General features: G+C 33.1%; 2 protein-coding genes across 2 annotated transcripts in view; both read right to left on the bottom strand.

Moving 5' to 3' along the window:
- Positions 1-586: 586 nt before the first annotated feature.
- Positions 587-6446, bottom strand: LOC128986490 (endocuticle structural glycoprotein ABD-4-like). Its single transcript, XM_054406893.1, has 3 exons — positions 6296-6446; positions 3050-3174; positions 587-931 (listed from the first exon to the last, which is right to left on the bottom strand). The coding sequence occupies exons 1-3, from the start codon at positions 6302-6304 to the stop codon at positions 643-645; spliced, it is 423 nt and encodes a 140-aa protein (XP_054262868.1). The 5' UTR covers positions 6305-6446; the 3' UTR covers positions 587-642.
- Positions 6447-6956: 510 nt separating this feature from the next.
- The window catches only part of LOC128985065 (netrin receptor unc-5-like), a 12914-nt gene continuing 8649 nt past the window's right edge, over positions 6957-11221 (bottom strand). The window contains exon 4 of the mRNA XM_054404437.1: positions 6957-6997. Coding sequence (XP_054260412.1) covers positions 6957-6997 — 41 coding nt within the window. The remainder of the gene's footprint in view (positions 6998-11221) is intronic.

Below are 11221 nucleotides of genomic sequence, written 5' to 3'. Positions count from 1 at the left end.
ACAATGACATTACGTAACAATATTATAAAGTGCGAGACTTCTGTCTAAGGGCCAAGGTACAAATCCTGCTGATCAACAAAGGTTTGGTAGCTTTGTGTTCATACCGTGGCCCGGTGGGTTGAGGACACCATTATGTTCATTTACCTCGAAAGCAAAAAGCAAATTTGTTTTTGTTTCAGGGAGAAACGCTCCTGAATTTAAATCATACTATAATTTTAATTGAAACCACATCATAAGCTTATTTCGGTTCAAGGTTTCATAAGTTGTTGAATACAGCAAAACTTTTCTGAAACGAGCCTATAAAAAATCTTAAGCCATATAAAAGACATGGTAAAATGCATATATAGATAGACCTAACATTTTTTTGTCTCAGACTAATTATTGGCCTGACATGGGACTGGAGAATCGTCATCTTTTCATCATAGAGAGTGTAAATGCCAGTGAGAGCGTGTATATGGGTGTTGAAATGGTTTTGAGCTCTTTTAAACATGGTAGCTATGATTCACGTAACACTTTCAAGTTCAAATTTAAGTTAAAAAAACATCCTCACAAATTACCCCAAACACACGGTTCAAAGAATACATCCTTCCAAAAAAATTTAAACTTTAATATACAAAACTTATTTACAACCCAATATCCACCCTAGCCTCTAGCCGGGGTCTCCGGTGTAGAAGGCTGGGAGGCTATGTAGGCCAGTGCCTTCTGGATCGCCTCTGGTATGGGAGGGGCTGTAGGGAGGTGTGCACCCTGGGCGACGAACCCTGTCTCGTCGTCTGCTGTGTAGATCAGCTCTATGAGGGTTCCGTCGTCAGCCTTGTATGAATACTTCCCCTTGACTGCGATCACGTTCTCCTCCTCAGGGGTTGCTGGGCTGACTGCCTTCTTGATCGTCCCTTCCTCCTCCACCTCTATGTCGTTGGCGGTTTTATAGCTGGAATGGGTGTTATGATAATCAGCTGATGAACAGTAATAGCACTTGTTGAGTTAATTTAAATCTAATTATATCTATTATACAACGTATAATAATCTATGATTCATACAGAGTGCAGGTTAATGTAATAATACTATTGACGAATTGTAGGTCTATATTGATGTATAGATGATGATTTTATCACTAATTAAAATTCATTTCCATCCTAGCTCCTGTTTTATTCAATATAAGCTGTTTTATTCAATATGATAAATAGGTTGTCAAAACATCGCAGTTGAATGGTGAAATCCTTGTCATTGTTTGCAAGTACACATACACACATAAACGAACAGGACGAAGTATTTATTATTTATTTATTTATACATTTACTTATTTATTTAATTTATTTATTTATTTACTTTACTTACATTACTTTTTTCGTTTTTGTTATGTCTTCGTCCCGTCCGTGTATGTAGGCCTACTTTTAGTAGCAAACAATGACAAGGATTTCATCATCCAACTGCGATGTTTTGACAATGGCGGATACAAGCCGAAACACGTAAACAGCCTTCACCTTCAGTAAAATTGAGCTGTTTGTCAGTTTTATAAGGTATGTAAACCTATTTATCATATTAATTTTATCCCTACCAACTAAGAGCAAACTTTGCGTAACTTCACCCAAAGTTTGTTAGCAATCTTTAGAAATCAGATTCTTCCTTTATTTCTAAGAATCTAACAACAAACAACTCGTATGTATACAAGTAAGTATATATACGACTTTTAATGCAAATAAGAGTCTAATAATTATAAACAAATTAATAAACCTGAACTTTGCGAAACCACAACCGGAAGAAACGAAACTTCTGCGTACGAAACTTTAAATACCGTACAACTTACTATTGAGGTACCTATGAGGCAGACAATTATATTTCTTAATAATTAAGACATATGGAAATTCAAAAGAGCAAAGTATAAACTAAATGATTTTTGGAAGAGTGTTTTGGTATTAGGAAGGTGTTGTATATAAAATTAATTCTAGGGGAATAATTGACTAAATCTCTATTTTGTTCACAAGCATTTGGTGTAATTTAAAAAATAAGTCACGTGTGACATCAACTTAGACTCCCTATTAAATTGTTAATTTGAACTAAGATTTTTGTTGAAATTTAGTAAGAAAGAAAAAATTTAACTAAAAATTATTTCTAATATTTCATATTTTAAGTAAAACTACTTCTCTGGAAGTGAATAAATCCAACCCATCTAAACATTATTTTCTCAAAAGACGTTTTATCTAGTTTATTCTACACACACATTTTGTACTTTGGGATGTTTTTGTAAGATACAAAATGTAATAGGTTCTTGCAATTTTTTTTATTGTAAACCGTTTATTTTTATATTTTATTCACACGAGTGGGTGATGCTGTTAGTTTTTTTTTTGTGCCGTAAACATTTTTCTAGATTCATGAAAGGATCCAGAGTTCCAAATAACAAATTTGAGTATAGATCAATTATTTTATATATAATTAACAAAGGACCAACCAGAATCATTTAACCCTAGTACATGACACACATCTTTAATTATAGCCTCCATTATACTGTCAAAATTCACATTTATAAAGCTGATATATCATAAATAATGTTTACGTGAAATTAATATTTAATATTCTAACACATAGTCTACTTAATGTATTTAAAATAGTACTATAAATACGTTTAATACTCCCATAAACAGCTTTCCAAATGTCTGATTCATTTAAACCGAACCGGTCTTTGTACTGTACCGGCTCACTCCTTGCTTTGCTGTATACGATCCACGCACGGGTGGTTAGTCAATGTGTGCGGGCAAATGCAAGGTTAAAAGAGGCCGCCAACGTCTTATAAAAAACCCCAGATTCTATGCCGTTAAAGTATTTTGAGCTCTTCGAGTTGTAGTGAAAGTGAAACAAAAGAAATTATTCAAATTTATATTTTATACTTTTTAATACGTTTAGTTACTGTACAGCAATTAAGAGTACATATTTGTAACAAGGGGAACAATGCTTTCCATTTGAATTGCCACCATCTGCTTAGGATATAATTTTAACTTCAATCAATCTATATTTTAAATCTTTGTTGCGTGATAAACCTAACAGTACTCACTTGTATACGTAGCTCCCATCTTCCCTAAGTTCTGAGTTGGATGATATGATGGGTATAGGTGTGCTGCCTTGGGGGTGGGGTGCGCCTTGGGTGGCCACCACCACACATAGCAGTAGGATAATACTCTGTCAACAAATACCAGTGTAAATGGTATAGTATGTAGATAAAAAATTTTTCTTTGGGATGTTGAAATAACTAATCATTACGTTTTAGGCACAGTGTTTAGTTATTGTGATTATCTAAGGTTAGTAAGTAGAATACTGACTCAGAGACCAAGTAGAAATGTCCTGCCGGTTGCGGTCCGGGCCCTCGTCGAGGTTAACTAGTTCGATTTTAAAAGGGGTCGATTTTTGGCCCAGGTGTTTAGGTACTATTGGACTACTTGTTATTTATGTTCTCTAACATCAAATTTTGTTTGTAACGAGACCAGTATTTTGATTGTTCCTTAAGAAACGAAACAATTGTTACCAACGTAACGATCCATAGGTAAAAATATATTGTAAACTTTCAAGTTTAGTATAAGAACATTCCCAATGCTGTTATTATTTATTTTTAAAATACAGGGTGGGGCAATGAGAACGCCACAATTTGTTTTAGCTGTCACATGTTAATTGTTGCAACAACGAATGATCAGCTATGCTTAAAACATCAATCAAACTATGCCATTTTAGTAAATATTATGCCCGAGGCTATTAACACTGAGATTTGTATGTGCAAACCTATTATAAAAATAGTGGTTCTTGTGCAAAAACCCAGAGATTGTTTGGACCACATTCCATCCTTGGTCAACATGGCACTGTTCCAGATTGGAAAAAATGGTGAACTGGGTAAAATTATTTACGATAAACGCTTAAACCTTAAAAATAATCGGTGGGGGCCGCAAAACTCTTTGTACACCAGCAAATGTTGAAAGAGTGCGAGTCGCAGTAACTCAAAGGCCAAAGAGATTTGCCAGGAAGCTGTTGTTGTTGAAAGCTTTACGTTGGCTCCTTTTTTGGAAGGTGGGGGGGGGGGGGTTCTAATAAGCTACTTGAAGTTCGAGGTTTTTCAAAGTAACCCCACAGATTTGCTTGAACCGAAGCTAAGCATTGTCCAAAAACTAAAGTGATTCCTGAAGAAATGCTGGAGGAGTATTTGATGGAGTTTTCAAATGCCTAATGTCAAGTAGGACAAGGACGTCACTTGCAGGATTTCGTTCTCAAGAAATGGAAAAACGACTTTGTTAAGTTAAAATGGCAAAAGATAAGCTGTGTTTTGATGTGCTATTTATATCCATAGGGTGAATATTATTGAGTTTGTACTGCTTATAAATTGGGGCGCTTTCATTGCCCCACCCTGTATATGGTTAGTCGAGCTTTACTAGGTTATTCCTGTGTTCCACAATTGGTACTTAATTATAATTTTAAAGACAATCTGGTATTGTATCAGTTTGAAAAAGTCGTGTATATTTTGCTAACACTAATTTTTATATGAGGTCTTTGTTAAATGTAATTTCATTTTCTTTCATGATTACCACTCAATTAAATTTAATAAAACTATGGTTTGTTATAATGGAAGCCTAAATCTTTAACACAACTCACTTTGGTCCTATACAAATTTTGAAAAAGTGGAAACAAAAGATTTGTTTTTGTTTGATCTAATTATTATTTCTTTAATATAGTTTTTAGTTTGGCTTTCACAAATTTGAACTTTTTACTTAGTTTGCTAGCGTAAATTTACTACACATTTACTACAGTATACATATTACCAAGTGATTTTAATTAGCCTATTGTAAAAAAAAACTTTATTAAAAATGTATGGATTGTTAAATGGTTTATGTATATATTGTAGTTCAAACCCATACAACCAACCACCTATGATAAACCTATCTAGCGAAGTTTTTTTTTTTTAGTGGAGAGTAGACAGTATATCTTTATTTTACAATTAATTAATTTACTTCTAAAATAATTAAAAGACTGTTGTCGTATATTTGTCTATTCTGTAGGTTAGGTTACAAACTAATATGTGATTTGAATTTGTCCTATCCTAACGTAATATTCAAATATAATATTACTCATATTTTACTGCCACTCCACCATTTCCATAATATAAGACGTGGAAAATAATACGTATTTTGTTTGGAATAATCTACGATAGTTGCTAGGAATGCATGCAGTGATCCTAAGATACAGTTTGTAGCACATGCTGTTGCCATGAATAGGATAACTTTCCATCCAAACACATAATCCACTTAGTAATTCCACTTAGTAAACAGTAATTCCACTTAGGGTATGCAAATAATATCAAGTAGTTATTTTCATTTACAAAGACGTTGGAAAATTCTTACTTTACAGAAAAAAACATCATATGGAATGTTAGTCAGCAATGCTTTGAGCAGAACTTGTAAAAAATACCAACCTCCAAAGATTTTGATATTATAAGACACAGTACGAGCTAAATTATTTATTCCGAATAATATTCTCATGAAGTAACCATTTCATAATTTAACACATAGGCTACTTAATTTATTCAAGATAGAAGTACAAAATGGATTTTATACTTTTAAATAGCTTCTCAAATATTCAATGTATTTCAAATAGTGTTTATGCTGAATCGTCTATGAAACAACAGTAAAATATAGTTTTTAAAACATACTTTTTATCAGCAGATTTCTTAAAAAACCTTTGCGTTATTGATTAATTACTTTTTAACCTTATTGTCAATCCTTGTTATTGTTTCAAACCATAAATCAATAGTTTTCAGCTGTTTTGTAATTTGAAATTAGACATCTGACTCTGATTAAATAGCTGCAATTTCAACGTATTAAAACTAAACGTTTACTCTTTCATCAATCTGAGTTCAATTACAGTAAAATAAATTCTTTCCTTTTATTAGCGAAGAAAAATTAAATTTGGATTACCCAAAAAATCGGGTTTAGACAAAATGTTGTATAGTTCCTTGACTCTAATTGACTTTAAATTAATCCAAACTCTAGTTAGAAAGAAATTTCACAAGTAGATAAAAAAACACAAATATATATATATCTTTTCAATAGTTAGTTCGAGGCTGGAGGTACATAAAGCTGACAAACATTGGTCCCTAGTCTAATTAAATCGAAACCGTAGTTATTATAATAAAAATAGACCTCAGTGTACATCACTAATGGTGTTTTATAATCTAAACCCCACTTTTTATAGCCCGAAGAAATACAAAACTATGTCATTTTAAGCGCTAAAATTCACTTCACAACACTAACACAGCACTCACAATGTTCATCGTCGCAATCACAGAAGCTCGGCAGAAGTATGTCCTGAGGCCTTAGAAGGTCTATTTATACCCAAGCTGTACGCGCCTATTATACATGGGATGGTTGACAGAAAAATTCCCCCTTCTAGCTCCAGCGCCCCCTCGCAGCCCGATGTCACCATAGGTAGGGTCTAGGACGGAGTATGGAGTAACTATGGAGTGGGAGGTGAAGATGGGAGGGAGTGATCACATACTTGTTAATTTAATTGGTAACAATCTTGTATGAGAACGTGAGAAATATGCAGTTGATCATATCAGAGATGGTGTAGAATGTAACAATAACTATGTGTAGTTACTGTTTGATATTAATACTGTGTTTGTTAGGTGCCCAACTTTTAGTCCAAAAATATATGTTAAATTGTTCTATCGCAATTCCACGACATATATTATGTAAGTGCTTTTTGTAATATGCGTTACAAAAAAGCACAGTTTTATCATAAAAAATAAAACCACATACACTTGGGTTATTGCATAGCTTTTGTAGATATATCTTGGAGAAATAACTTTCTCCGTCTAAGAGACATATTATCTTTAGTTATTATCTTTACCTAAAGCTGTCTGTCCGGGCAACGGCATTACAGTATAGGTAAACCTATCGATATCTGGATAGATTTGTAGACGGTCACCTCCACGGAAACTCCTGCAATCTGACCTGACGAACATCTGTGAGAAATAACACAAAACATTGTTCTTTCAAAAATTAGATTATGCAATAGTTAACAAAATTGTGCCTTAAAAATCCTAAATCTTCCTTTCCTGAAAAATCTCTTATGATATTAAATACGAAGTAAAATTAAAGATGTTATAGTTTAGTCGTCTTTTGTTTGAACCATTTAATTGTCCGAAAAAGTCTACACCATTAGTCTAAGTAACCTATTGCATTATTTGATAAGCCCCGATCAGCTAAAGGAGACTTTTCTGTTTATTAAGCCTCGTCTGACTGGGTGGGTAGCTGAGTGGTTATAGTGCTCGCCGAACAATCAATAGGTTACCGAATCGATCCTGAAGAAATACAGTAGTTTTTTGATTGTTCGAAACTGGTATCATATGTTTCTGATCATTGAGCTTTTAATAAATAATAATTATCCTGACTAATGAAACAGCTGATTTTAGTCAGTAAGAAACCTACACAGATCATCACATCCAATTCTACACTCATCCTTCACTCATATTTGGGTTAAAATAGGCATTAGCAATACAGGCGTAGTAAAATAGGCGTTAAAAATCGCTATGATTGAAAAAAGTTGTTTATAAGGATCAGTTCGTTCCCAAACAACAACGGTGTTTTTCCTGCAAAAAGCACGGACTTGTTAAAAGCTATGTGTAAACCGTCCTAGGACAAAACGGGCCGTTAATAACTAAGTTAATATTCTCCATTCCGCCCCAACCTACACGTGTAGTTTACAATGCACATGCGTGCGTTTCGCATTGCACAATGATGAAGTGCATTGTGCAAGGATGCACACAGACAAAAGTGCATAACTTGTCTGACTCTTCCTGACATTTGCAAAGTCCCCCATGCTCGCACGTTGTCACGTTTCCATTCTGCATTCCAATTTTACGGTGCCCTTTTGCACATTGCATTCAGAGACTTAAAAAAATACTTAATGTTTGGAAACTAAATGGTGGAGGGTTAAGAATCGGTATTAGTTTTCAGAAATACGTCATTCACAATATTTGAGTAGTTACAGGAGATGGAGAAAATAATCTTAAAGGCCAACCTTTTCAAACCATTGCTGACCTGTTCTCTAATATCATATGCTAATTAAAGCCCATAACTGTTAATTACAGTAGTACATGTTTATTGCAAGGTATCAGAATGTGCATTCACAAGTGTTGGTGAGCTTGAGTGTTGCATACCTGAATAACTAATAAGAATGTTTATTTATTAATAATCAGTGGAATACAAAATCACACTACAAAGACTAAAGAGACATTATAGTAGTATAAAAATGGAATTAAATATACTTAAAAACACAGCATGTAGGCAAACAAGCCCTGTTCATATTGCCTCAATAAACATTAGGATAACGTTGTGACTTTTTTTCAAAACATAGCAGCTTCTCCAAGTTATCTTCTTTTATCCTTTGTTCAAGAATTGTTTTCACACCGTGTGCTGCTTGAAGAACACATTATATTAGTAGACCATTGAACTAAGTTGTTACATGTTCTAAGTCGACTTAAAAATTAAATGTTCAATCTTAACACACACAGATTCACAATAGTTTACAAAGAGCCAGTAATTATTAATTTTTTTATTGTAAAAATTATTAATTTTATTTATAATGCAACTGGTTATTTCCTTACCACATCCAAAGTAAAACTAAAACTAATAATGTCTACCAAATATTTATGTTTTGGTAAACGAGGTTTTTTAAAGATTAAATATCACAAAACCAATATGCGTATGTGCGAATATATTAGAGACTTCAACGCCTGGTTTTACAGAAGGCTAAACATATCGATTGGAACAGGAACGTTTAACGTTTTTTAGAGTAACAAATTTGAAGCAATCTTTGTAGTAGACGCATTTTAATTGATAAACGTAAGCTGCATTTTAGTTATCGTTACTCGTAAATGAGTCATTAAAATAAATGATTGATTTTTAGTTTTTAAATGGTCTGACACAGCGGTAAAAAATCATAAAGATTTGCTCACATTAGTTTGGATGGGTATCAACTGTCTCTTCAGTTGTCTAATGACAAATCTTAGGCATAGACTCTTGTATCGGATTATCACATTACAGCCAATTTTACAATCTAAGGAGTAATGTTGCTTAAAATACTAGATTCAATTGATTGATTTCATTTGGGTATTATATCTGTTTGCCAACAAGTTTTTTTTTCAAAAGAAACAATCTAAGTTTGTTAATTGAAAAGAATAAAAAAACATCGATGCACTATAATGTTGTAAAGTTCATAGGCGAAACTTTACAACTTAACTTTACTGGATGATGATTGGAGTGTCCAATCGAAATCGATCACCACTTACCATCTTTTTTGCATATTTACCGTCTTGTGAGTAACAGTATAAGCGTAAATATATGTTTTAAGTGTTATAAGACGTTTATTTTATTTACTTTCCGTAAATTTAATAACAGGTACAATGCTGATCAAGAAGTTATTTACAAAATTACTCTTTACTCAAAATAAGAGATCTTTACCTGAGGGTTCCATTCGGAGAGATAACAATATAACAACTTAATTTTGACAGTTAGTTGTTAATTTTTTTATGATTATTTCGGGTTCTATTATTCTATTATATTGATACCGTTCTTAAAATAGCTGTTAAGCTGTGAATCTTCTTTCAAGCCTCAGTATTCTTTTGACCTTAGTACAGCCAAACTAGTCTTCTCCATAAATAACAACAACCTCAATAAAAACCAAATCAATTGTACCACTGATCACTGTCGGCCATGACATGTTATCAGCCTAGTCGGGGAGATGTATGCCTACAGATGGTAGCTGGGAATACAAACAGCTGATCGAAGAAACAGCTGATCACAGAACTTCTGAGATCCAGCTGACCTTCAACTATGCTAACTGAGTGTCGTAAGCATCAGCGTCCGTGGAAATTAGCTTTCAGCATCTACGACTTGACTGCACAGCTAAGATGTGGTTACACTTTCATTTTACCAAAAAAAAACATAAGTAATATGGGGAAGGTTATAAAGGTACTTTTGTGTAGAAAATACAGTAGTTGATATCATAATAATCGTATTAACTATATGTTTCTGACTAAGATAATATTTTAACCTGAAAACAATTTAAAGAACGGAAGAACTAGGGTTAAGTGCAGATTTTAAGTAAATAGAGGAAATACGTATATTAAATGTGAGATAAATATTTTCAAAAGTGTAATTATATCCGTTCATTAAAACAAGAATAGTAAAATAGATTTTAACCTTGACCTAACTGGTGTACTAACAGGAGCAAAGATTTTTATTAGAAGCGATATATTTTTTGCTCTCAACGTTATTTACGAAGCACGAAAAATGAATAGATAATAAAATTGTACTAAATTGAAAATGGTATTGAAACTGTTGTTATATCAAACATGGTATGGTACCAAACATTAAAACGGTGCAACATGTACACTTAGACACTCACACAAAAAGCAGAGCATTTTGGTCATGTTGACACAATAAACAAAAGTTATAAATGCAAGGAATGCCCAGTTTTTAGATAGTTAAGGTAGAGGTTAGTTTAATAGCAATCGCTTGTGGGAGATGTAAATTAAGAGTCAATGAAGGAACGGTAAACCAAAATGATTACCGTCAATTGCTCAATAAAACTTAACAGGTTTCACCGTTAAACGTGTCATTGTGTATGTGTACACTCCTTATTCATGACTGCTAAGACGCAATCTAGCTGTTTTTAGCCATCACTGCCTTTGTATCAACAGTATCGGTATCATAAGTATTTTGGTTAAAACCACTAGTATGATGATCTTATAACTTTGATAAAAACCGCTACGGATCGTTGTAAAATCATTGCAATTTACAATATATTGTATTAGTATAAAAATTGTTAGTGATTTTGCATTTATTCCATTGATATAGAAAAGCTACGAATCTAATGGCTCCGTTTTGGCACTGGCAAACCTACATTAGGCATATACCCAAACTAAATAAACACATACTACTGTGAGCACGCTAGTGGGTACCAAATCTTCGTTGGCTCAGTCCTTTGGCGAGGGCATAATTTATTGCATTGTTAGATACAACCACGAATATCGGGGTTGTGAAATAAAACAGTTTTATCAAATAATATAGTATAATAAGTCTATATAATTTATAATAATACTATTAATCTGCCCAAGTGATTTATTTAAGTAATCATCAAAACTTAATTAATCTCAGTTAAAGTAACTAGATTTAAGTATAAG

The sequence above is a fragment of the Macrosteles quadrilineatus genome, unplaced genomic scaffold, assembly GCF_028750875.1.
Source record: "Macrosteles quadrilineatus isolate MER2022 unplaced genomic scaffold, UCM_ALF_1.0 Scaffold_2__2_contigs__length_208266976, whole genome shotgun sequence".
Lineage (NCBI taxonomy): Eukaryota > Metazoa > Arthropoda > Insecta > Hemiptera > Cicadellidae > Macrosteles > Macrosteles quadrilineatus.
Note: the sequence above shows the minus strand (reverse complement) of the source record. Positions and strands in the feature narration are given on the sequence as shown.

Excerpts from the sequence above, each read along its gene's own strand:
- LOC128986490 (XM_054406893.1), bottom strand. Across the intron at positions 932-3,049 it reads GATGGGAGCTACGTATACAA|CTATAAAACCGCCAACGACA; the intron begins GTGAGTACTGTT and ends CACCCATTCCAG.